This window comes from Cervus canadensis, chromosome 17 (assembly GCF_019320065.1).
Source record: "Cervus canadensis isolate Bull #8, Minnesota chromosome 17, ASM1932006v1, whole genome shotgun sequence".
In the NCBI taxonomy this organism is placed as follows: domain Eukaryota; kingdom Metazoa; phylum Chordata; class Mammalia; order Artiodactyla; family Cervidae; genus Cervus; species Cervus canadensis.
The window spans coordinates 6,941,109-6,966,436 of record NC_057402.1 but is presented as its reverse complement, the minus strand read 5'-3'; the positions used below and the strand labels follow the sequence as shown (position 1 = coordinate 6,966,436).

The following is a 25,328-nucleotide window of genomic DNA, read 5'->3' as shown; positions in this document are numbered from 1 at the left end:
AGATCCCCTGGAGAAGGAAATGGCAGCCCACTCCAGTGTTCCTGCCTGGAAAATCCCATGGACGGAGGAGCCTGGTGGGCTACAGTCCATGGGGTCACAAAGAGTCCGACACAACTGAGCGACTTCCCTTTTCACTTTCACTGGATAATGAATGCATGGATTTCAACTCCTCTCCAAGATGGGGGGGTGGGGTGTCACTGAATCTCCTGAGTGGGATCCATTGGTTGAACCAGGGAACTCAAGAGCAGCAGAAACCCTGTGTGTTTCCTCCAAGAGAAGGGCTGCTGTCCCGGACCTGAGGCTGGTCTTTGGTGTGTACTTTCAAGTGACTGCCAAGCAGATGTGCAATTCACAGACTTACAAATGGCACCAGCATAGGAGATGCTCAGCTTCATAATGATAAGGGAAACCCAAGTTTATACTTCAATGAGATCCCCCCCCATATAAGACTGATAGAATTTTAAAACAACCAATTTTTCTCAGTTTTGGAGTGGGTGTCTGAAATATGGATATAAAGGTAAATTTGTATCACATTTTAAGAGAGCAGTTTGCTAATTTCTGCCAACCCTCAAAACACGCAAACCCATGACCCAGCAATTCCTCTTCTAATAATTTCTCTTCTAGGAAATACTTGTAGCAGTGCACAAGCCTATGTGCACAAGGAAACTCACTCAACAGTATTTGAAATAGCAAAAACGAAAAGCATTAATCAGTTACCCAAAGAGGAACAGTTATGCAAATTGTGGAATCATCATAATTATCGACTGTTACACAGTTATTAAGAAGAATGAAGTAAATCTCTATGTGTGGGCAGGGAATAATGTCCATGACATATTGCTGAATTAAAGAATCAACCTGCAGAATGGTGTGTATAGTATAAAGCATATGTGTAAATTGTGGTCATGTGTGCTTATGTGCTTAGCAGTGTGCCCAGAAAAGCAGAAGCCGGACTGTGAAGACTGGTCATCCTGGTAGTGTGGCAGGGTGGGGGTGGGGTGGGAGGACAAGAAGGAGACACTGTCTTCTTATTTTATACGTTTCTATGTGGCTTGACTTTTAAAATGAGCCTATATTACTTTGGCAATAAAACAAAATGATTTTTTCATGCTTGCAACAAAAACGCTGATGTAATTTTAAACCACTTGGCAGTTTCTTTTAGGAGGAGGCTTTCTCTGCTCTGGGAATTGGACTAAACGTGCCTCGGTCTCAAAAGGAACTAGAAAAGGCGTTAATTCTATTAATTAATGCACCAGCAGATTCCATCTCAGCAAAGGCTGTCTTAATGAGGTGCTGGGGCATCCATTGTTTATCTCACCAGCACCAGCGCGGAGCTCTGCTTGTCAGGCCATGTGAGAGATGGCCCTTGCGAGGGGGCTGTGGTGGAGAAGCAAAGCAGCTCACAGACCCGCTCCTGGCTCCCGGCTCCCGGCTCCGTGGATGACCTCTGTGTCGTTCTCATGACCCCAGCTTCTCCTCTCTCTGTCTCATTTCCCCCACACTTCCTGCAAGCCCGGACACCCCCCCCCCCCCCAAAAGAGTTGTTGCAGCCTGGACCGCAAACCTCATTCCCACCCCTCCCTGCGTCCCTCTGAGTGCCTCTCTCCCGGCCTTCGCCCCTTAACGCTGATGTGGGTGCTGGGAACTAGGGAACCGTTCCATGTGAAGCCCCCACATGTAACTCCTGGTCCCAGAGTCGGCTCTCCGTAAGCCGACATAGCGGTCCTCCTGCTTCCTGGTTTTCGTTCCGCTTCCGCGTCGGTGCCCGGGTTCCCTGGTTCTCGCACACCCGCGGTCCCGCTTGCGGCCTTCCCGCCGGCAGCTGTCCGCGGTGCTGACCACAGGCGCGGCCGGCGCTCGGCCGCTGCGCACGCGTCCCGGGCGGGGCGCGCAGGACCCGCCGGCGCAGCCACTGCGCAGCCTCCCGCGCGGCTCCGGCCGGGCCTGCGCGCGGCGCCGGGAGACTCAGGCGGCCCCGGCTCCCGGCCGGCGCCCCTCTCCCCGCGTCCCCAGCCGGCCTCGCCGTGTCCTCCGGCCGCTTCCTCGGCCCGCCGGCCTCGGCATGGCGCTCAACAATTTCCTCTTCGCGCAGTGCGTCTGCTACTTCCTGGCCTTTCTGTTCAGCTTCGTGGTGGTGGTGCCGCTGTCTGAGAACGGCCACGACTTCCGCGGCCGCTGCCTGCTCTTCACCGAGGGCATGTGGCTGAGCGCCAACCTGACGGTGCAGGAGCGCGAGCGCTTCACCGTGCAGGAGTGGGGGCCGCCGGCCGCCTGCCGCTTCAGCCTGCTCGCCAGCCTGCTTTCCCTGCTGCTCGCCGCCGCTCACGCCTGGCGCACGCTCTTCTTCCTCTGCAAGGGACACGAGGGGTAAGTGGTGGTGGGGGGGGGGGTCTCAAGGCTGCCTTTCACCGACAGACGCAGCCCACACCCCTGGCACGGCGGCCCGTGTGTGCCCACCGCTCCCCCAGGAGGAGTGCGAGCCCCTCCATCTCCCCATGGTTCCAGAGGCCTTGAAGTATCAGGCGTGGCTCATCACTTCCAGGGAAACTGCCCTTTGTCTCCACGCAGAACCCAGGGGCCATGGCCGTCTCCGTACAAGGCCAGTGCTTCTCTGGACAAGTGCGCGTCACCATCCACGTCCCCGGGGCGCAAATGTTGCATCGTCATCTCTGAGCAGACTTGGGCCTCCCTCGCTGGCTCTGCGGGGCCCACACCCGTCAGCACCGCGGACAGCTCCCCGTCGAGTTGGGTGGATGGGGAAGAACGGGCAGGCAGAAGGCCCACCAGACTAACAGGGGACCCTCCCCGCGTCCCCATCTTCCTGCGAAGGGAGGCGGTGGATGAGGGAAGCTGGAGGAAAGCCCCTCGAGGCTCCCCGCCGACACTCACACCTTGGCTGGGGGATGTGGGGAGGGAGCGGCTGGCGTGTGAGGTCCCCGTTTGCCTCCCTTCCTCCTGGCCTCCGTCTTCCTCTTCACCTTTTCCTGTCTTGGCTCGATTCTGTGAGAGAGGATGATGTGGCTCCCTGGGGTGGGGTCCTCAGCGGTCACACCCCCTGGGCCTCCACCCCATGGGACCCGCTGTGGGCCCCCCACGCCCAGGCCGTGGATCGCCGCACCCTGGAGTGGCCAGAGCTCCTGCACAGGCCGATCCTACCTGTTGCCAGCCCTCATGTCCAGGTGGAAGTCCAAGCCTTCTCCCAAACTCTGCCCCACTCACCCCATCCATCATCTTCTGGCAGTTCTGAGTGGCTTTTCACTTCTTTTGGGGGGAGGTAGGAGATAAGCAGAGGCCCCTGAGAGCTCTCAGTTTTGGCTTTGGGGTGGAGAGAGGGGTGGAGAGATAATGGGAGGCTGCAAGCTGAAGAGGAAAGGGACCAGTGAGGCTGGGGGATCCCAACCCGGGAAGGTGTGAAATCCCAGCAACCCATGTGCATGAGCTTCTGGGGCTGCTGTAACAAAGCACCGCAAACTGGGGGCTTAAAACGATTTATTCTCCCACAGTCCTGGAGGCCAAAAGCCCAAAACTGAGGAGTTGGCAGAGTTGGTTCCGTCTGGGAAGAGAATCCTTTCCAGGCCTCTTCCGGGCTCCCGGTGGCCGCCTGCCACCCTGATGTCCCTTGGTTTGGGCCTTTGTGACTCCAGTCTCCACGGGGCCTCTTCTCTGTCTGTTTCCTTCTTCTCAGGAGGACCCGAGTCACGGGACCTAGGGCCCACCCTAAATCCAGGATGACCTCATCCTGAGATCTGGAGCTTAGTGATGCCCACAAAGACCCTACTTCCCAGGGAGGTCTCACTCAGATACTGCAGTGCCGACGTGGGCCGGTGTAGAGGATGTGGTTCAACCCAGTGGACTCAGGTTCTGGGGTCTGCAGAAGGCACGGGTCAGCTGTGGGGGGGTGCTCTCTGTGTGCTGCAGGGTGGGGGCTCTGTGGGGTGAGCCCAGGTCAGTCCTGCAGGGCACCTGCCCCGCTCATCCCTCCCTCAAGCTTCACGACAGCTGTGTCCTGAGGAGACATGTGAGGCCTCACCTGCACCCGTGTTGCCAAGCGCGGTGTCGGCGGTCAGCATCTCTGGTCCAGGTCAGGGCTGGAAGAACTCTGATTACGAGACGGGGTCTGAGGAAGAGGACGGGTGGCCAGCAGGTGGGGCAGGCAGAGGTCCCTTCAGTCTGCGAAGCTGAGGGCAGTGGGCACTGGCCAGGTGGGGGCCGTGGCTTGACCATCAGCTCACGCCCATGGTTCCTGCTCATTTCGACAAGATAAGTGGCCTCAGGGTGTTCAGCGCCTACTTGCTGAGGACACTTAAGTGGCTCTCTAGGTGGTGCTCAGCCCCTGTGGCTCTGAGAGATGTGAGATTTCAGAGGGACCACCAGAGGCTGGTGGAGAAGGGCATGGCAACCCACTCCAGTATTCTTGCCTGGAGGATTCCATGGACAGAGGAGCCTGGCGGGCTGTAGTCCATGGGGTTGCAAAAGAGTCGGACATGACTGAGCAACTCACACACACACACACACACACACACACACACACACACACACATCCACCCCAGAGGCTGGGAGCAGGCAGGGTGCAGAGAGCCCAGAGCCTGCAAGAAAGGAGTCCTGGTCATGCACGCCGCCCACTTCACATAAGCTGGGCAGGAACCGGGGTCAGCTTCTATCCTTCATCGTCTCATAGAAGGTGTCCATCAGCTCTGTGAAACCATCAGCATCCCCATTCTTTTTTCAAATTATTTTTTCTGGGAGTATAGTTTCTTTACAATGGTGTGTTAGTTTCTGCTACCCAGCAAAGTGAATCATGTATACATATGTGAAGGTTGCTTAGTCACGTCTGGCTCTTTGGGACCCCATGGACTGTAGCCCACCAGGTTCCTCTGTCCATGGAATTCTCCAGGCAAGAATCCTAGAGTGGGTTGCCATTTCCTTCTCCAGGGGATCTTCCCCACCCAGGGATTGAATCTGGGTCTCCTAAATTGCAGGCAGATTCTTTACCGTCTGAACCACCAGGGAACTGAATCAGTCATACGCATATATCCCTTCTTTTTCTTTTTTAGAATTTTTACCATCCCTGTTTTAAAGACAGAAAACTGAGGCTTGGGAGAGTACGTGCCTCCCGCGCTCCTTCCTTGCACCCGCCCCCCGAGGACAGAGGGAGCCTCTGCTCCACTGATTTGTCCTGGTTGGAGGAACATGTTGGGTCCTCTGTCGCTTTGCATCAGTTCCAGGGGCTCACCTGTCCTGCCACCAGTGGCCTCCACCACGGCGGCCAAGGCTGAGCCAGCCTTCTCTTCTCCAGGCACATCTGTTGCGGAATGTCCTTCTCGGCCCTCAGGAATTACGGCCACGTGCTTGTCCAGCTGTGTCCCCCTGCCCCACCCTGTCCATCCCAGGACCCTGTTGGCAGTCGGTCAGCTGTGATGCCATCTGTCATTCTTCCATTAGTTCTGGTTGCAGGACCTGGTCAAAGCTCTTGTGGATGCCCAGGTCATGGCTGTCCATCCGAGGGGACCCTGGGCTGGCTGTACCCAAGGTGGGCACACGCCTTGCTCACCTCTGTGTGCTCAGGGCTGAGCATCGGGCATGGTGCCCAGGAGTCACCAAAGTAGTGATTGTTGAATGAAGGACAGAAAGATTGCTGCATCCTGAGGTTTGCTGCTTCACAGCCACTCACGGGCCCAGTTGCCTTTGCAGATTCGCGGTCTGGCCAAGGGGTCAGCCCTCTGGGATCGCTGGGTCAGCCAGGTCTGGACCTGCCATGGGCATAATGGTCAGCTGCGGGCAGCCAGTTCTGGCACAGCTGGTCAAGCTGTCCAGACCAGGGGAGCAGGTCTGGGGTGGGTCAGGGAGAGCCAGGAGGCTGGGAGGGGCAGTAGAGAGAGCCGTGTGGTGGACAAGGCTCTCAGGGGCATTGGTGGCCCCTGGAGTCCAGCACACAGAGGACCCACTGCCCTGGTCAGACTCAGGCTTTCAGAAGGTCCTACCTGCTTAGGGTTTAGCGTGCACCTTAATCTCTTAAGAGACCAGCCTCAGAGACCACCAAGGACGCCCACCAAGACTGAGGGTGGAATCCTACGCTTTGCTCTGTGTGAGGGACTCACGGTTGGGTCTTAAGCTCATGGTCTCGACACGGTGTCCGTGGTGCCAGCTCCCTCCTCGTGCAGACTGTGTCTGCAAAGTGGGCGCCCCTGACTTGTGCCCGGGGGGTGTGAAGGGTCAGGGGCGGAGGCTGCTTTTGTACAGGGGGAGTCACCCTGGTTGCTGCCTGGAGGGAGGGGTCCGTGGATCCGTGGCACCTGTGTCTTCCTGGGGCATCGCCATGTCAGGCCTCTGGCTGAGCTGAGGGTGAGTCTCAGGCCCGGGGGCCTGGGGCAGCCTTGCGCGTCCAGGTGGCCGTGGTGTGTGATTGACGGCTGGGGAGTGCTGGGTTAACACAACCCATCTGCCTGCCCACACGCGTCCCTCAGCCTGCACATTGCTCCCAGGGCTTCCCAGGATAGCTGTCACCATGGAGACGGCACATCCAGGCTGGGCGCCCTGGGAGGTGGCAGGAGGAAGGCAGAGTTAACCCCGTGAGTGCCAGGCTCCCATTCCTGTACTGGGAGCTCTGGAGGGCCGGGTGAGGCTCCCACACACCCGATTCTCCAAAAGTCTGTGAAGCCTGGGGCAGATGCCGAGGAAACTGGCAGGAAGTGAGGGAAGAGTCAGAGGCGGCTGTCAGCCGGCGGGACCCCAGCACGGGCCCTGCCCTGTCTCGTGGGATGAAAGTGAAGGTTGCTCACTCATATCCAAGTCTTTGTGACCCCATGGACTATAAAGTCCATGGAATTCTCCAGGCCAGGATCCTGGAGTGGGTAGCCGTTCCCTTCTCCAGGGGGTCTTCCCAGCCCAGGGATCGAACCCGTGTCTCCTGCATTGCAGGCGGATTCTTTACCAGCTGAGACATAAGGGAAGCCCGTCTTGTGGGATGGAGACCCCCAAACTGTGCCCCTTTTACAGGAATGCGGCTGGAGTGTCTGGGGCTTTGTCTCTCAGAGACTGTTGTAAGTCACCCTCAGAGGTGGGAAGGGGCAGCTTTCTGACGGGCCGGCTGTGTCTCAGGCCCGCTGTCCAGGGCTCCCTGAAGGTGTCTGTCCGCACAGAGGGCAAGGAGCCCTCCCGGGCTTGTGGGATTCAGTACAGATTGCGGGGGTGGACGATGGATGGATCGTGTCCAACACCCCTTGGCCTCAGCCAACAGTCACCGCGTGCGGGGACAGTAACTTTGATGTTTTCTTGGCTGAGGTCCCAGACGATACCTTGTTTGATGAATGTTCTCTGTGAAGCCATATTTGGCCAATCATTCTGCTCAGATTTGATGTCCTGAAAGCAGTGATGTTCACGCGAAACCTGCGGCAGGTGGGAGGTGGGGCCGGGCTGCTGTCCCCCTGAGGGAGTTCCCTCTGCTGCCTGGCCCTTCTCGGTGGGACAGCCCTGTCCCCCCGCCCCCTGCAGCCTCAGCTGGGCCACCTGCTCTCCTGCAGGGCTCTGGGTCTCCAGGGGGTGGTTTGGAGAAGACAGGATGCCCGTGAGTGGCTTGGAGAGTCTGGAGGGTGGTTATTCCTACCATGCCCCCTCGCGTGCCCCATGGGAGGGCAAATACTGGAGCCGTCTGAAAGCATCCCGGTGGGGACCTGCCCATGTGGATCCTGGAGAGGCCCTGGCTCCCCCGCTCCCCGGCAGTGCAGTCTCGCCCTGAGTGAGCTCCGCCCCCTCAGCCCTGCCCCCCAGGTCCCCCAGGTGCCTGCCCTGGTCACCCCTTGGCCTTTCAGGTTCCAGTGGGGAAATCAGAGCAGGGTCACGTGGCCCCCAGTGTAGGCGCCGGTCAGCCGCGCTGATGGCCGTGCGGGTAAGCGGCCTTGGTGGGTGCCCGCGAGGGTGAGCCGCCGGGAAAGGCGGTCTGGCCTGCCAGTGTGCGTGCTGGCCTTGATGCTTTGGAACAAGGTGGACTTGCATTTAAACAGAGGCCCCGTCTCTGCTATAAGATGGTCCCCACTCCTGGGCTTTGGGAGGATGGGCTGGGCAGCGGGGCTGTGGGATGACGGACGCTCTGGGAAGGGCAGGGATGCTGCTCGGCCCCACCCCGTCCTCTGGGGCCCACAGCCCAGCTGGGAACCTGAGGGCCGGGGGCTGCCCTACCCCGCCGCCTGGCCCTGCAGGGCCCCTGGGGCGCCAGGCAGGCATGATGACCGCCCTGCCTGCCCTCGCTGCAGCTCCTTTCTCTACGCCTTCCTGAACCTGCTGGTCAGCGCCTTCGTGGTCTTCCTGGTCTTCATCGCCAGCACCATCGTGAGCGTGGGCTTCACCATGTGGTGTGACGCCATCACCGAGAAGGGCTCCGTGCCCCACAGGTATGCCCCGGGCCCCGCCCCGACTCCCCACCAGCCTCTTCCTGCAAGAGCCCCCCCGTGCCCCCGTGGTGCCCCCATGGTGCCCCCTGCGGCCTGCGCACCTCTGGCTAGCCCCGCCGCTGGTCTGCACTCCCTTCCCAATTCAGGGAGCCTGCCACAGCTTCACGTCAGAGCAGGTTCCCCAAGGACCCTGGGGGTGGAGGTCCTGGAGGTCAGAGGTTCCAGCTTCCCCATCAAAGCCAGCACATGGTCAGAGGATGGGACCCCACAGGGTGGGCTCCAGGTCCTAGGAAGAAGATGAAGATGAAGTGAGCGGGGTGCCGAGGGGCAGGACTGGGAGTTTCTGGTCAGAGGGGGTTGGGGACAGAGGCCCCGGGCCGGGAAGGAAGCTCTGGACCCTGAGTGAGGGGCCGTCTCTGGCTTGGGGGCAGCCCCAGGTGGAGCATGGTGACTGCCGGACCCTGGCCTGGGGCTGCCCCCTGCCTGGCCCTCAGGGCAGTATCCAGTATCCAGTATCCAGGAAAGTATCCACTTTCCAGGACTCTGGAAAGGCAGGGACCTCACCTCTTCCAGAGGCTCCAGATTCTTTCTCTAAGAAAAATCTGATCTGGAACTTGAACATACAAATAACGAAAGAGCTGAAGTGAGAGGCAGGGGTGGGGGCACCTACCTGCTACCTTGCCCCTTCACCCTGGGGGTCCCTGTTGCCTCTGCAGAAGCCTGGGGCGCACAACAGAGGATGGTTTGCACACCCTGGGTGGGTGACCCCCTCAGGGTCCACAGCAGGCGAGCCCTTCTGAGTGTGGGGGTCTTGCCCATGCTGAGCTGCGTGGGCTCTCCCCACTGAGCCCCCAGACACTTGACTGCTCACCACCCCCTGCCCCCCATCCCGAGCCCTCAGAGCGTGGGCAGGCCGCTGGGTATGGCCTTGGGCTCCTCTGGAAAGGCACCCAGAGTTTCTTTACCCTCATGAACTCCATTTCCAGCCCTTCAGCCTCATCCCCCAACTCCTTCTGGGGCGTGCCTGGGCCTCTGGGCCTCCCTCTCTCTGGGCACCAGGCTCCCATTAATGTGTCCTGACGTTTGAGAGGCTACAGGTCCCTGAGCCCAGGCCTCATCCACTCCAGGCTTCGGAGGCCCAGCCCGGCCCAGCCTGTCCGCAGACAAGGAGTTTGTGGAGGTCCCTAGGACTGCACGGTGTCCTGCTGGTTGCTGCTGGGTTTGCTGGCCTGTGCTGCCAGCCCCAGGTGGTTAGAGGGGTGCCCCCTGGATGCCCAGGAAACTCGAGCAGGGCTGCCGTGCAGCTCAGTCTGGGGACTGAGGGGTCAGAAGCTGCAGCCCACACCCCTGCTTCTGCAGCCCCTGGCCCTGCAGTGCCATGTGGCCATGGGGGCCAGGGCCGGGGGCTTCAGGGGAGTGATGGCCGGGGCTGGTAGCCCCCACCGTCCAGGGCCAGATGGGGTCAGATCTGCAGGGTCCCTGCCCCACGGATGGGCCCTGTCTGCCCCACCTTGGGGACAGCGCCTCGCCATCTGGGGGTGATGCTCTGCTGCCCCCCGGCTTGGTACCCCCAGCGGTCACCGTCCACCCCCGCGTCTTGCCGTTTTAGCTGTGAAGAGCTCCAGGGCATCGACTTGGAGCTGAACGTGGACAACTCTGCCTTCTATGATCAGTTTGCGATTGCCCAGGTAGGCGGGGTGGCCGGGTGGGCGGGGCTGCTCGGGTGGGCGGGGCTTCCCGGGTAGCAGGGAGGGGACCACTCACTGCTGATCATTCACTGAGTGCACAGCCCTGCCGCCCAGCCCCGCCCCCACTCCCCCACATCCAGGAGGAAACAGACTCTTGGTTAAGGATGCTGTCATGGCAGAGGAGACACAGTGAGCACAGTGCTGGGGGAGCAGTCAGGAAGGCTTCCTGTAGGAGGGCTGGATCTCGGAGGCAGAGCATTTTTGTGCGGGTGGGGAGGGGTGGGGTGTGGGGCATCCTGGGAGGAGGGAACAGCCTGAACTAAGGGCAGAAGCGGGAGGCCTGGCGGGTGAGGGGTGGCTCTGTGCTGCTCATCTGAGCCTGCAGGCTGGGGCAGGAGTCTGGATCCTGATTCTGGTGCCACGTGGGCCCTCAGACAGATGCTTGAGGGCCCACGGTGAGTCCCCAGTGAAGCAGCCGGGGCAGGGTCCGAGGGAGGGGGTCTCTGGAGGGGATCTGGAGGGGGCCTTCGCATTTGGAGGAGCCCCCAGCCACTGTTGGGGAGACGCTGCTCTGCCAGTCCTGCCCTTGGATCAGGTTCATCCCCTTCCCTCCAGGAGACCATGGGCCAGTCTAGGGACCCCGTCTGCTGGACACAAGTGTGTTAGGACATGTGGTCAGAGAGGGTCTGTCCCTCAAAATCTGCGCCTGACCCTGACGAAGACCCTGATGGCAGGGATGGCGGGGTGCCTGGGCAGGCGGGTTCTTTCGGCTCTGGGCAGGTCCCGCCAGCCTCAAGGTCCACTTCTGGTTCTGCACTGGCCAGTGGCCGGCCTGAGGATTCTTTCCATAGTGAGGTGCCCTCTGGGGTGGGGGCTGGGGGGCTGGACATCGGTGGGTCCAGCTGAGATGAGCTGAGCCTGCCGGAGACACCTTCATGTAAATTTTGTGGGAAGCGATCCTGCCCGAGTTTGTCTGGGTTAGATAAGGAGGGTGTGGGCTGAGTGATGACAGACACCTTCCACTGAGCCAGTTTAATTGCGCCTGGAGCCTGGTTCTGATTAAATTGTTTCCCCTCCAACTGTTTGGAAACAGCAGATAAAGGTCAATTTGTTCCAGCGATTAGAAGAGGCTCCCTTACAGATGAAACGAGCTCTCCTTGGAGCCCAGTACCCACCCCCCGCCCTGGGCCCTGGACGTTAGGGTGGGCAGTGTTCCCGAGGCAGGGGCATGGCTTGGGGCCAAGAAGGCTGTCGGATGCTGGGGGTGACGCCCCCATCCTTTCTGGCCCTGGGCAGCAGGCGGGTGCCCCTGGACCTGGCTGGCCTCCTGACGCGCTCTCCGCCCCTACAGTTTGGCCTCTGGGCCTCGTGGCTGGCCTGGCTGGCCATCACCATCTTGGCCTTCCTGAAAGTCTACCACAACTACCGCCAGGAGGACCTGCTGGACAACCTGGTCCACGAGAAGGAGCTGCTGCTGGCCCGGCCCGCCCCCCGCGCCGCCTTCCAGGACGAGAAGAGCGCCGTCATCTAGGCCCGGCCGGCCCCCTCGCCAGGGCTGGGGGCGCGTGCTGCTCTGGGCCGCGGCCCTGGCTCTGCCCAGCCCCCACGCCTCGCATGCCTCCTCTCGGCTCTGTGTGCCGTGCTGAGCGACCCCCTCCCCGGGCACCCGGTTCCCATCCCGAACGGGCCTGGCAGCCTGCGGGAGTGGGGCCGCCCTCAGCCCTGGGCCGGGGGAGCCTCCCCCAGGCTCCATGCAGGGGCCTCCGCCCGTCCCGGGGGTGAGCCTGGGGGAGGCCCCCGGCCAGTGGGCTTGCTGTGGTCGCGCTCCCCTGCGGGCCTCGGCTGGACGCCATCTGTGTGACTTCCTGCCAGCTTCTGCGGCCAGCAGTGGCCACATGTCTCCCGTCACCTGCTCTCTGAAGCGTGCGGGGGACGAGGAGCCCGCCCCCTGCGAGCCAAGCACTGCGTGTGGGAAGGAGCCCCTCGCCCCGGCGCCCCCCGGGGCTGAGTCCCCCTCTGCTCCGGCTCCAGAGCCCCTGGGAAAGCAGAGGGTGGTGGGTGGGTCTGGAGTCAGGCCGCAGCGGTGGTGCGGGCTTCCTGGGGGCCTCACTTGGGGTGGCCCCAGGGGCCCCCCTGTGGGCTGGGCCTGTGCTTGTGGGGTGGAGACGGGTGTGGGGGTGACCCGTCTTGCAGGGGAGAGGGGCCCGGTGCCACCGCGGGTGTGTGTGTGCCTGTGAGGCGTGTGAGGGTGTGGACGTGTGTGTGATGTGAGTGCACGTGGTCAGTGTGTGCGAGCGTGCGTGTGTGCACATGAGCTTGCGTGACGAGGTGTGAGCGTCTGTGAACGTGTTTTGTATACACATGCGTGTGCCCGTGCACAAGTGTGTGTGCAAGCGTGCGTGTGTGGGTGGAGATCAGAGCGGGCAGCTGTGTGCACCCTCATCCCCAGGGCCCCCCGTACCCCAGAGGAGGGGTCGCTTTCCCATCTCAGGGGGCCCCGAGGGCACAGTCCTGTCCCGTGGCGGCAGGCGGAGGAGCTGGTGGGGGGTACCCAGGACCCGGGATTTGGTGCTGAGCCGCCTGGGGGCTGCCTGGCTGTGGACGCCCCTCAGGGCCCCCGGCTCAGGAGACAGGTCTGGCCTGCGTGCTCATTTGCAGTGGCTCGATCTCCCTAAAAGGAGGGGCCCGGGGCGTCCAGGGGCCACAGATCTGGGCCTGTGTCTAGGGGCCCCGTGTGGCAGGCAGTCTGGGCCCGGGAAGGGAGGTGCAGGTCACTTGTCATGATGTGCTCGGCTGGCACCTTTCAGGAGTGGGGCTCGGGGCGGACGTGACAGAGGCCCCTGGCCTGGCGGGGGGTTCTGGCCAGAGCAGCAGGGTACTTGGGGAAGGGTTTTGACAGAACCTGAGGCCCCCAAGGGGGTCTGCCTGCCCAGTCCACTGGCCCCTGAGAGCTCCTGTTCTGTTCTCCGCAGAAGGGGATGGCTCTGCCTTGTCCCCCAGCAGGCAGCAGCCATCTGGGCCCTAGAGGGCGGAGCAGGCCCTGGATGTGGGTTTCTGGACTGGAGGCTCTGCTGCGGGTGTGGGTGAGCCTGGGCACTTGTGGATGGCCTGGAGCTGGTCTGGGCAGCCCCTTGGTGAGACCAGCAGAGACCTGTGTCCACTTACAGGGCCACCTGCAGGGCGGAACTGTCACTGATACATAGGCTGTCCCGGGCCAGAGGCACTGGCATCCCCAGACTTCCCCATCCTGGGGGCTCCCGGGAAAGGCACAGCCGGCCTCGGGAAGGGGGTCCTGGGACAGGAGCCGGTGGCCTAGCAGTGGGCCAGGGAGGCCCCCTGAGGCTGGACAGGAGGGGCCGGCTGTGCCCTGGGGCCCCCTGAGGAGGGTCTGCCCCATTGCTTCCTCAATGCCTGCTTCTCCCCATTGCTGTTTGGTAATGGACGTCCTATTTTAATTCTACTCCAGCTTAACTGAAAGTGAAGGTTCTTGAACGCAAATGTATTTATTTCTCAAGTCAAAATAAAAACAAAAATACCTGAGCCTCTAATGTGAATGGTTAGGCATCTCTTTATCCATCAGTTTGCCTTTGTTTCTGTTGTTCTGTCTGCTTTCAATTTAAGACTGGAAACACTGCCTTCTGTGTTTGCTCCCGGAGTTTCCCAGACTTACTGGGAACTGGGAGTGCCCCCGCCCCCCGCGGCTGCAGTCACCATCTGCGTGTCTCCTCGTGGGTTCTGTTCTGTCTGCTCCCCGTCGCCGCTTCTCGGGTGTGAGGGCGAATTTCGTGTCTCAGGATTCTCCAGGTTGTTGGGTGTGCCTTGAGCGATACTTTTCCAAAAGCAGCGGGGGTCCAGGTCTTGCGGACCCTCCGGAGCTGAGCGGGTCTTTGCAGAAGCCCTGAGCTGAGAGCAGTGGGCCGTGAGGAGGGGTGTCGGGGAGCCCGGTCCCTGCCGGGTGCTCCCCTCACGACGGGCTCAGGGCTGGGGGAGCTGAGACCTGTGGGCTCGGGTCTGCCACTTAGCCTGCCCCGTCCTCTTCAGGGGGTGGGGTGGGCGCAGGGGACGGCTGGCGTCTGTGAGGGTGGCAGCTGTGATGCTGGAGGGTCCCCAAGGGCTGCTGCCCCCGGAGGCGGGCCTCTGTCCGCTGGGCTCCCGGCTCAGGGCTCCCTGAGTTCTGAAGCCCGAAGGGACCCTGGAGACAGGTGCCCCGGCCCCTGCAGCCCCAGGGTGCCGGCCCGCACAGCACCCCGACCTCTGCAGCAGCTGCCAAAGTGAATCCACAGCAAATCGGTCCCAACTTCCCTCCTTGGGGCCAGTGTCTCCAGGAGGAAAGAGGCGGCAGTGTTTGAATACAAGACCGGCGTCTCCCCACCTAGCCCGTGGGGGCAGACGGCAGGAGTCCAGGTGGCGTGCGGACTCCCGTCTTCGGCTGTGGGGGCTTCTCCCCCGGTGCGGCCTCTCTGCTTTGCTCAGGCCCCCCTCCCTCCCTGCGTCTGAGAGGACCCGGGTCGGTCTCCGCAGGGCCCCCTCGGTCTGGCTGCATGGGCTACACGGTCATGGTGCTCCCGGGCTCCACACAGCCCACGTGGGGCCGTCGGGACCCAGGCCCAGACGGCCGCGTCCTGAGGGCGGCGACCCTGCTGCTCAGCGCTCCCCGTCCCCTCTCTGCTGCCCCCAGGCCGGCAGCCTCAGAGGTGCCAGGTGGCATGCATGCTCTGGACAAGCGGGGCTCCCCAGGCCTGGGGCCCAGCGCTGGTGGCAGATAAGCTCAGAGTGCCAGGCCCCCCCCTCACGTGACTGTAGGCGATAGCATGTCCCCGAGCCACCTCTCCCAGCAGGGTTTTGGGGTCTGGGCTTCAGGCCCCCAAGCAGCAAAGCCCAGTTTCCTTTCTTCCTATGGGTGCCCTGGAAAGAGGGAGGGTGCCTCCGGCCTGAAGGGGCTATATGCAGATGCCTTCAGGCCCAGCCCAAGGTCACCGAGGGTTCCTGCTGGGGTGAGGGGGCGCCTGAAGGGTAGCCCTGCGGGCTGGAACCAGTGGGTGCCTGGGTTTCAGTGGTGACATTCTTGTTCGGAGAAGAACTCCCAGTGGACGCCACTGGGCGCCAGGGGGGCGGGCGTTGCCGTCAGAGCTGCAGCAGGCAGCGCCAGCAGGCCAGGGCCGCCAGCCGCAGGCGCAGGAGGGCAGCAAGGAGCCGGGCCCGCAGGCCCTCCAGGGCCCCGGCCACAGGCCCGGCCTGGCCGCAGCACACGCCCAGCGCCAGCACCAGCAGGATGCAGGCGGTCAGCCGCAGGAGCAGGGAGCCACCACGGGGCCGGGGTCGGCGGGGCGCTGGGGGCCGAGGGGGCAGGTTAGCCTGGCTGGCAGGCCTGACTCCCCGGCCCCGGCGGGGACCCCGCGGGTGCCCTCCTCCCTGCGGGGACTGGTGGGGACACTGCAGGGGTCCCCCAGGGGCTGGCACCTCAGTGACCCCCAAGGTTCCCGGGGGGCCTGGGTCTCCCTGTCCCTCTCTGGCCAGTGGGCTCCTTGCAACGGGGGCCTGCTGCGGGCACCCTGCCCTGCGCCCTCCCATGGGGGTCAGTGAGGGACAGAGGGCAGCTCTGGGGGGTTGCTGCCCACCCGCATCCGTCAGGGACCCCAGCTGAGGGCGGGGCCCCGCGGGGGTGGGGGGTGCTGGAGGGTGTGGGGCGGGGCCTCTGGGGGTGGGGGTTGAGAGCTCTGAACTTACCCTTGGCAGCGGCGGTGGGCTCCCTGCAGGCGATGTCTGGGGAGGAGAGTGAGAGTGGGCTTGGGCGGGGAGGGGCCTCCCCTACCCCCTCCACCAGCCAGGTGCCCCCAGGCTTCCCCCGTCACCCGCCCTCCTGAGGACCCTGAGTTGGACCAGATCAGACAGAGCTCCCCGCTTTGCCGATGGAGACCAGCTCCCGCAGGTCCTGACCCAGCTGGGCGGTCCACCCCCTGGCTGGCCACTCTGCCAGCACCCCCAGGGTCCCGCCCAGCCTCATAGGCTTCAGGTTCCGGCTTCCAGATTCTGGGCGCTTCCTGGGGGTCCCAGGGGAGGGTGGGGTGTGGCGTCTGCAGGGACAGGAAAGGTGGAGACTGCAGGGCTCCTGGGGCGAGGGCAGCCGGACGCCCGGCCACCTGTCCATCCTACTTGGCTCACTGGGAGCCCCAGGCCAGTGCCGACCGGGTCCTGACTCCTTGTCTGAGGTTCTCTGCGTTCGGGTGTCGAGAGCTCCTGGGTGTGGGGCTGATCTGGGCGGGAGGGGCAGCTGAGGGTCGGGGCGTGGGCCCTGCTGGAGGCCTCTCCCGCTGGTTACCCCCAGCCTTCACAGGAGACGCTGACGCGTGTCGGGGCGGCGAGCTGCATTCACAGCTCGGCAGGACTCAGGGAGCCCCGTCCTCAGGGGCCGTGGCGGCAGAATCTAAGATGCCCCCACCATCCCCCCCAGATCCCTGCCTTTGTGTGGTCCCCCCTGTTGGGCGCGGGGGCCTGTGACGTGCTTCCACCAGCAGGACACGGCAGAGGGGCCAGGGTCTCGCGGCTCTGACTGGAATCCCCAAGGGGACTGAGTCAAGGGATGGGGTCTCGGGTGGGCCTGGCCCCATCAGATGAGCTCTCGGAGCAGAGGGGCTGGAGGTCAGGGAGTGGCTCTGCTGCTGCCCTTGGAGGTACCGCTTGGAGGATGTGAGTTCTGTAATAGCCCCGTGCGCTTGCACTGGGGCCCTGGGCCCCGGGTGAGGCCCGGCGCTGGCTGGCTCCCCCATGGCCACCTCCCTGAGGGAGGGCTGGTGTGGCTGTGCCCAGCACCCTGACCCACAGGGCCGCCGAGATGATCAGCGTGGGGGATCTGAAGCAGCTAAGTCTGCAGTATTCGTCACCAGGCATCGCTAGCTGATACAGGGCTCTGGCCCACGGCAGGGCTGGGGCAGGAGTGAGCTGGGCAGGGGTGTGGAGCGGGCTCTGGGGGAGGATCCGGGGCGCCGGGCGGGAGTGGGGGGGACAGGGAGGTGGGCACTGAAGGCGGGGGGGCAGGGAGGAGCTTCGGGACACGGGAGGGAAGAGCGGGTGGGTGTGGGGAGCCCTGCCCTCTGGCCTTTCCTCAAGGAGACAGGGATGGCCGGGGGGCTCTGGTTCTAGCTTTCCTGTCGGTTGTTGTCTTCCTGACTGTCACTCGGAAGACTGAGCCCACGGGCCTGGGTTTTACTGTGAGGACAGGGCCGTCACTGCAGTCCCTGCAGATGGCCCTCCACGAGGTCCCGGGCGATGGCCCCCCTCCCGCCCGGCCGCGGCCCGCTCGCCTCCCCTCTTACAGTGGACGGCCACCTCCAGGGGCTCTCGGAACCGCACGTGTCTCGTGGGCCTCCGAGGCTCATCCCCACGGCCGCAGTGCTCCTGCGGGCTTCGTCTCAGGATCGAGGCGGGGCCCTTTCTGCCCTCCTGGGGGGTGGGAGGTAGAGGGAAGCGAGCGGAAGTGAGACCCTCCCGTCTGGCCTCCTGGAGGCTGGAGAAGACAGGCAGCCTCGCCAGCGTGCCTGCTGCCTCCTCTGGGTTTCTGCAGGGGGACCCCCGGGCGGGCGGGGGACCAGGCCTACTGGGTCTCCCAACACAGCGCTCTCCCTCCTGGGGTTCCTGGGGCTGAGCCCAGCTCAGGGAAAGGGCAGAGACCCCCTCCCTCTCTGCTTCCCCTTCCCGCCTCCCGCGGAGGCCCAGCTTTTGGACCAGGTGCACGAGGCCCTGGGACCCCCAAGACCAGCGCCCGCCCCGGGCCTTGCCTCACCCTCGCCGCCCTGGGCATCGGCGAGCCTGGAGCCGCTTCCTCATTCTTTCTGGTCTGATGTTGCGTCTCTGGCCGGGAGTTAGGGCTCAAGGCATGCGCTGCAGTCTTCATTTATTGGGACATGGTCCTGAGATAAGCACAGACATTATTTATTACCCAGGGAACACGCGCAGGAATAAAATAAAAGAGGGAGAGATTCTTCCCAGGAAGCTGAGCTGGCATCCCCCCACCCCTCAGCTGCGCCCACAAGCAGACACGGCCTCCCTTCGACCTGCCCCTGGTGCGGAGGAACCCTGCTTGCTCAGAACCGCGTGGTCAGCGGCCTCGCCTGCTGCCCATCTTCTTAATCATCAGCTTTAATGGCTGCGTAATATTCCGCAGGGCTGACCCTGTGATTTATGAGCAGGCTTCTTCGTTAGTGCGGACATTCGGGAGGTTTGCATTTTACTGTTGCCACTTGCAGTTTTTTTGAGGCCACAGATAAGACTTCAGTAAACATCACTGCTGCTTCCTTCCTGGGGATGCTCCCGGCTGAAAGCTGGCGTCCAGGGCTAGGCTTTGGCAGGGCTTTGTGGGCGCTGGGAGAGGCTCTCTGGGGTTCACAGGGGCTGGAGCTGCTGGGCCCACCCCTCAGGCCTGCCCAGACTCTCCGTCTTTCCCTCTGTCTTTCTGTCCCTCCCTCTTTCTCTCCCTGGTTTTTAGATTGCTTATGTACTAGGTGTAAGGTGGTACTGCCCCCTCTGGGAGCCTCTGGGCTCGGCCAGTCTGGTGTGAATTTTCTTTCACGTCCTTTGAAGGGTCCTTGACTTTTGAGGCCTCCCCCAGTCCTGCACGGGTGAAGCCAGGCAGCTGTTGCCCCAGATCTGCCTTAAACCTGTGCAGCAAAGTGGACGCCGGGGGGTGTGACCCAGTCCTCTCTGCCCCGTCCCCATGGATAACAAGAGCGTGGTGGCTTCTCCCCTCCCATCCCCAGCCCCAGGCTCTGCCAGGGCCCTGCTCTGGGGTCCTGGGCTGCCTTCCTGCTCCCTCTCTAGGGGGGGCAGATGTTTGCGCTTTATGAGGGATGTCCTGGCTTCCATCCAACCTCCAAGGACCCTGCCCCCAAGGGTGGAGGTGGGGCTGAGTGAGGTGGAAGCTGCCAGGTCGGGAAGCAGTGCCAGGGGGGCCTGGTTTGGGGGAGGGCGCTCTCCATCTGGGAGATAACAGTCTGGCCATTCAGTTATTTCAAAAAGGAGCAATTTTCTCCTATCTCAGCATCAGGCTTTTTATTGCAAATAGGGTCACAGGGGTGGAGGGGTGGGGAGGGAGGCCTGCTCTCACGGAGACCCTGGGGGCCCAGCCTCAGCCCTGGGGGAGCCAGGGCTCTGCCCCGAGGCCAGGGATGGTGGGACAACATGTGAATGTGTGCACACCCGTGTGAGCACTTTTGTGAGTGTGCACGTGTGGATGTCCATAGAGGTACATGTGTGTGCACATGTGTAAGTGCACGTGTGCGCATGTGAGTGCACAGATGTACCTGCATGTGTTGGGCAAGAGTGCGTGTACAGCTGTGCATGACCGTGTTCACGCACCGTTCACGGACCGTGTGCATGTGAGCACACACATGTATGTGGAGCCCGTGTAAGGATGAGTGTCGGGGTACGTGCCTTCTGTCCGTGCACACACGTGCCAGGGCGCATGTGTGTGTGTGAATGTGCCTATACACGTGCATGTGCCCGCTACTGGCTGTGAACGAGCAGTGCGGTGAGTGTCCCTGGCAGCTCTGAGCCTGCAGGGCGGGCAGCCCCACTCAGCCCCGTCCTGCGCTGCCTGTGACCTTGTGTGACCTTGGCAAGCCCCTTAACCTCTCGGAGCCTCCGGTTCCTCAGCTGGAAATGCCTCCGCAGCTCCTGCCGGGGCGCAGGGGTGACCGGGACCTGCCTGTGCCCGCGGCCGTCAGCCTGGGTCAGCTCTCAGGGAGAGGGTGGGACGCGCCCAGCACAGAGCCCATGTGCATGGGGAGCTTCCCGCGGGGGTCCCCTGCCTGCCATCTCTCAGGAGCCCCGGGCCTCTCTTGCTCCCGATGGCCTTCGGCCGCACCCGCAGCCTCGCCCAGGCTCCAGCTTCTGTTAAAGGGTGCCCCGGGTCCACCCCAGAGGAAGCAGGGCCTCTCGGCCCCCAGGACTGGCCTGAGTGCTGGGCCCCACCGTTCTTAGGCTCAGTGGCCTCACTCAAGGGGCTGGGCCTTAGTTTCCCCCCAGGAACTTGGAGGAAGGCGTGGCTCTGGTCTGCCCAGTGGGTGAGGCTGCTCTGGACCCTGCCGCCCGCCTGCACGCAGGCCCCGTCTCTGCCCCGGGGTGGACAGTGTGGGCGCCCTGTGTGGGGGCGGGCAGGCCTCGGGGCCTCCGGCAGGGACGGCATGTAACATGAGTGCCCTTCTCCGAGGCCGCCTTGTGACAGATGGGCGATAAGGGTGGAAAATAGCTCTGGGCCTGCAGAGTGTCACCCGCTCCCCCACCCCCTGTCAGGGCGGGCACGGCCTGCTAGGCCACTGCCTTGGGGGGACCCTGTCCTTCCCTGGGCTGGGGACCCACCCTGGGTGCCCCCAGAGCTCCTGGTCCAGTCCTGGGGGCCCTGAGGGGGTGAAGCGGGGCTCTTCTGCCTGCTTCCCAGGAGAAGGGGTCTGGCCAGGGCTGTGCCCCCCAGGACCCCCGCCCCCCGATGGCCTGTGGGGTCTGGCCCAGCACCCTCTCTCCCTCCTCACTGTGACCTGACGCCTTCAGGAGCTGGCAACAGTATCCACAGCAGTCCCCCCACCTGCCTGCTCCCCAGCCTCCGGGGGTGCAGGGTGGGCTGGCCTGGCCAGCTCCCACCTGGTTCAAGGCCTCGGACAACGCCAAGCCCTGGGCCCCGACCCCCTGACATCTGCCCCGGCCCCACTGGGCTGCTGCTTCCTGCAGGCCAGGCGGTCCGCACCCCGTGTCCACCCCCCACCTGCCCCCGGCCTGTCGGCCTCTGTCCTCATCGGGGGCCCTTCCTCAGCTCGGACCCCACCGCTGCTCCGTCACCCCCCAAGCCTCCCTGTGCCCGGCTGCCCGCGGGGCCCTGGGTTCAGGAGAAGGCCAAGCTGGCTGAGTCCTGTAGCCCTCAGGGGCCCTGAGCCCGAGCCGGCAGCGCCTCGGCCAGCCTTCCCGCTGTCCTGTTACTCGGCACACCACCGCCAGGGGCGTCCCACTGGCGGAGGAGGGAGAGCCAGGCCAGCCAGGACCCCGCCCCGGAGGCTGAGCTCATGTGTCCCCCAACTCACACACTGTGTACAAGTACACACAACTCACACCACACCACACACATGTACACACACATGTACACACCTACACACACACACCTACACACACACTGTGTACACGTACACACACCACACAACTCACACCACACCACACACATGTACACACACACACACACACCACACACATACACACACACCTACACACTCACATACTATGTACATGTACACACAGCACACAATTCACGTACATACCACACACATGTACACATACACACCCCTACACACTCACACACTATATACATGTATACACACCACACACATGTACACACACATGCACACATACCTACACCCACATACTACGTACACATATACACACCACACAACTCACACACACACCACACACATGTACACACACACCTGTACACGTATACACACCACACAACTCACACACACACCACGTATGTACACACCACACACATGTACACACAACACACATGTACACAAACACACCTACACACTCACATACTATGTACATGTACACACATCACACAACTCATATACACACCACACATGTACACATACACACATACATACACACTCACACACTCTGTACACGTACACACAACACACATGGACACATACACCTACATTCACACACTATGTACATGTACACACACCACACAACTCACACCACACCACACACATGTACACACACACGTACACACACACCTACACACTCACATACTATGTACATGTACACACACCACACAATTCACGTATGCACCACACACATGTACACATATGCACACCTACACACCCACACACAATGTACATGTACATACACCACACAACTCACACACATACCACACACATGTACATACACACACATACATACACACTCACACACTATGTACACGTACACACACCACACAACTCACATACACACCACACACATGTACACTATACACATACCTAGACACTCACACACATACACAGCACACACACACACAACACACATCACACACACATACACACACCCCTATGTACTCACACACCATACATACCACACACACAGACACTCAGACACACTCACATGTACCACACACACCATACCCATCTGTACACATGTACACACACACATGTACACCACACAAATGCACGTAACATACAGCACACAGGCATCACACACATGTCTCCACACTTGCTTACATGCACGCTCTCACGCCTGCTGCCTGGCTCACCTGGGCCCCTGGCTGCTGCGCCCCGGGCGAGCTTGCCCACCTGCGCCCACAGTCCAGTGGTGAGCAGAGCCTCTGGCAGAGAGGGAACCGGAGCCGGGACCGCTCACGGGCGGCCGAGAAGCTTCTCTTACACTATGGGGCTGCGGCTTCAGCGGCCCTCTGAATGGCCCTGCTGGAGGAGGCTGTCGCTGTGGGGCCGGTGGCCTGGTGGCGTTTGACCCCCGCCCAGAGCGGCGGGCTGAATTCAGGGGCCTGACCCCACGGGCTCTGCCTTTTCCGAGCTGGGGAAGGAGACAGAAGGCTGTGGACGCCCCCGCGCCGGCTCGCCGCGGGCGGGTGGGAGTAGGGAGGCCGGCCAGCCAGAGGCCCTGGCAGCTCTCAGCCTGGCAGCTCCCCAGGTAGCACCGTTTCCAAATTGAGCTGGGGGAGGACTCCGGGGAGCCCCGGGCTGGCCTCACTCACTGGGGCTGCCTGCTGCCTCTGGCCCTGCTCAGAGCAGGGAGTCGGGGAGTGGGAGCTGGCCGGGGGTCCCTGAGGCCCCTCCACACTGGGACACTCAGCCTGCACATCTCTGGGGTGCATTTAGGATGTGGGGCAGCAGCAGGCCCTGGTGACGTCTGTGTGCCCCAGGCAGGGGGCAGCCAACCTTGGCCTCGAACGCCCCAGGTGATGGGGCCCGTGGACCCCCGTCCAGACCCTGGCCACATTCACCCCGAGTCCACCCCTGGGTTCTGCCCACTGTCCAGAGTGCCGTCAGGCTGGAGAGCGAACGCCTCCATGGTGCCTGCACACAGCAGGCGCCAAATAAGTGCTGTGTCCTAAGCTCCCCAGGCACACGGTGGGCGGGATGGGGACTCCCTCTGGTTGAGTCAGCTCAGAAAAGAGCCGTGGGGACACCTGAAAGCTGTGGCCTGGGCTCCAGTGACCCCAGGAACATGTCTGTTCACTCCAAGCTCGGGCCTCAGCAAGTCCCCCGAGGCCCTCTGCGGAGGGCTGGCAGGGGTCAGGGTCCCACCCCGCCATCCAGGCCACGGTCCCTGCCGAATGCCCGGAGCCGTCCTGCACCTCGGAAGGCCTGACCCGGGGTGTGGGCGGCTTTGCCCACGCACGGCCTGGCCTCAGGCAGGAGCATGGATGGAGGGCCGGGGGGGCCCTTAGCTCAGGCCTGGGCCCTGGGGAGGCGCTCAGAGCACCAGGGGCACTCGCCACCCCCGCTGGGCAGACCAAGCACCAGGTCCAGAGGGGCCAGGGCTCCTGGCGTCACGGGCGCCTGGCTCACCCGGGGCTGTGCCCACTGCAGCCCCACAGCCCTGGAGGAGGAGACGGGCGGCCCCCAGCCCCAGGGCGGGCCCCCAGTGTGCGCTCTGCCTGCCCGCCCGCCCGCAGCAGGATCCCCGCCTGCATCTGTCTTGGGGCCTCTCCGCCCTGAGCCTCACTCCTAACTGGGGAATGAGCATCCCCTGCTCCCCGGAGCGGCTCTCACCTGGCTCCTGCCCGGCTCTGCGAGGGGCGGTGTGGACCGGCCTCCGTGGCTGCCCCAGCGGGAGTCGTCCAGCACGGTCCTGGCCCAGTCTTGGTGGCGGCGCCGCTCCTGTGCCCTGGAGAGGTGGGCGCTGGGACGCTCAGGTAGCGGGGCCACGCCTGCCCGGCCTACCCTGGCTCCGGTCTGGAGCTGCTGCCCGCCTGCTCGCGGGGCCGATCTCCGGCCAATCTACGTCCCCGCCCCAGGCCCCTCTGCCGGGCTGCAGAGCTCTGTCAGCTGGCAAAGGCTGAGCTATAATTACTCTCCTCTTTGGCAGAAATAGCAGCGACCCCGAGGACAGGCCGCTGGCCCCAGAGCGGGGAGGGGGTGGCCGTTTCCCAGGCCCTGAGAGCACAGGCCGGGCCTGCAGACAAGACGAGGGGTCAGCGCCCTCTCGCTGCCCTCCAGGCCTGCATGTGTCCTCCCGGGCCGGTTCTGGAGACAAGCAGTTCTTGGAAAACCCAAGGGCAGCATCAGAGGCAGAGTGCTGTGGGGAGAGGAGATGGGGGCCCGATGTCGGGGCCGGGCGGGGTGGTCACAGTGTCCAGCCACTGACTGACCTGGCCTGGAGCGAAGCCCGGAACGGACAGGGGCCCGCCCTGCCCCCTGCTCCTGCACCCCACACATCCCGCCTTGGGGGTCTCTGGAGGAAAGGGCAGAGCACAGATCCCAGGCTGCAGGTTCAGGGCCCCACGTCTGAGGCCCAGCATTGCCTGGGGCAGAGGGGCCGCGGGGCTGAGGGCCCGGCTTTCCCAGGGTCTGTCCTGGGCCGGGAGCTGGGGGTTCAGCTCTCTGTTGTGTCCTATTGCCTGGCAGGCGCTGAGCCGCCCCAGACCTGTGGAAGAGGAAAATGCAGGTCAGAGAGAGAAGGTGACTTGCCCGAAGTCACACAGCCTTGAGGGGCCGGCCTGGCCCAGTCTTGGCGCCCGCTCTCCCCCAGCCCCCACCCCAGACCAGCTCCTGATGTGCTGGCTCACGTGGCAGCCCCCACGGAACGAGGTCTCAGAGGCGTGGAGAGACCCGACTGCTGGGAGGATGGTGTAGGTGTGGCCAGCGGCCGCTGTCACACACGCGTCTGCACACACGTTGCCTTGACACAACTCACATTTTCCGGTCCATGGCCCCGGCCATCTTCAGAGCACCCCCTCGAGCCGCTCCAACCCCCCACCGACCCCCTTTCAACAATAAAGATCCTGTGGCTACATTGCCCTGCCCCCCTTAGTCCAGGATCATCTCCCCATTTTAAAGTCGTGCAACTTTAATTCTGTCCTCAATGTAATTCCCTTTGGCTGTGTGATCTAACGTGACAGATTCAGGGGGTTTGCACGTGGACATTTTTGGGGGGCATTATTTTGACCCTCGGCAGATGGCATGCTGCAGGTTTTGGGGGTGCTATGGGATTAAGAGATGAGAGCCAGTTAATTTGAGATGTGTGTGGGGCTCCTGGG

At 62.8% G+C, this 25,328-nt stretch overlaps 2 protein-coding genes across 5 annotated transcripts; one reads left to right on the top strand and one right to left on the bottom strand.

The window, feature by feature from the left end:
* The first annotated feature begins 1,928 nt into the window (after nt 1-1,928).
* Nucleotides 1,929-13,620, top strand: TMEM179 (transmembrane protein 179). The gene is made up of 4 exons (XM_043434269.1): nt 1,929-2,364; nt 8,247-8,384; nt 9,994-10,072; nt 11,424-13,620. Exons 1-4 carry the CDS (start codon nt 2,060-2,062, stop codon nt 11,601-11,603), a joined length of 702 nt encoding a protein of 233 aa, XP_043290204.1. The 5' UTR covers nt 1,929-2,059; the 3' UTR covers nt 11,604-13,620.
* Nucleotides 13,557-24,167, bottom strand: C17H14orf180 (chromosome 17 C14orf180 homolog). Of its 4 annotated transcripts, none has more exons than XM_043434273.1 (6): nt 23,842-24,167; nt 22,399-22,639; nt 17,853-17,979; nt 17,386-17,512; nt 15,800-15,835; nt 13,557-15,402 (listed from the first exon to the last, which is right to left on the bottom strand). In XM_043434273.1, the coding sequence occupies exons 3-6, from the start codon at nt 17,961-17,963 to the stop codon at nt 15,197-15,199; spliced, it is 480 nt and encodes a 159-aa protein (XP_043290208.1). In that variant the 5' UTR covers nt 17,964-17,979; nt 22,399-22,639; nt 23,842-24,167; the 3' UTR covers nt 13,557-15,196. The 4 variants fall into 4 exon arrangements, with proteins under 4 accessions (XP_043290208.1, XP_043290209.1, XP_043290206.1 ...); XM_043434274.1 differs by having other exon boundaries at nt 13,557-13,975; nt 22,359-22,639; nt 23,842-24,166; XM_043434271.1 differs by having other exon boundaries at nt 22,359-22,639; nt 23,842-24,159.
* Nucleotides 24,168-25,328: the final 1,161 nt, after the last annotated feature.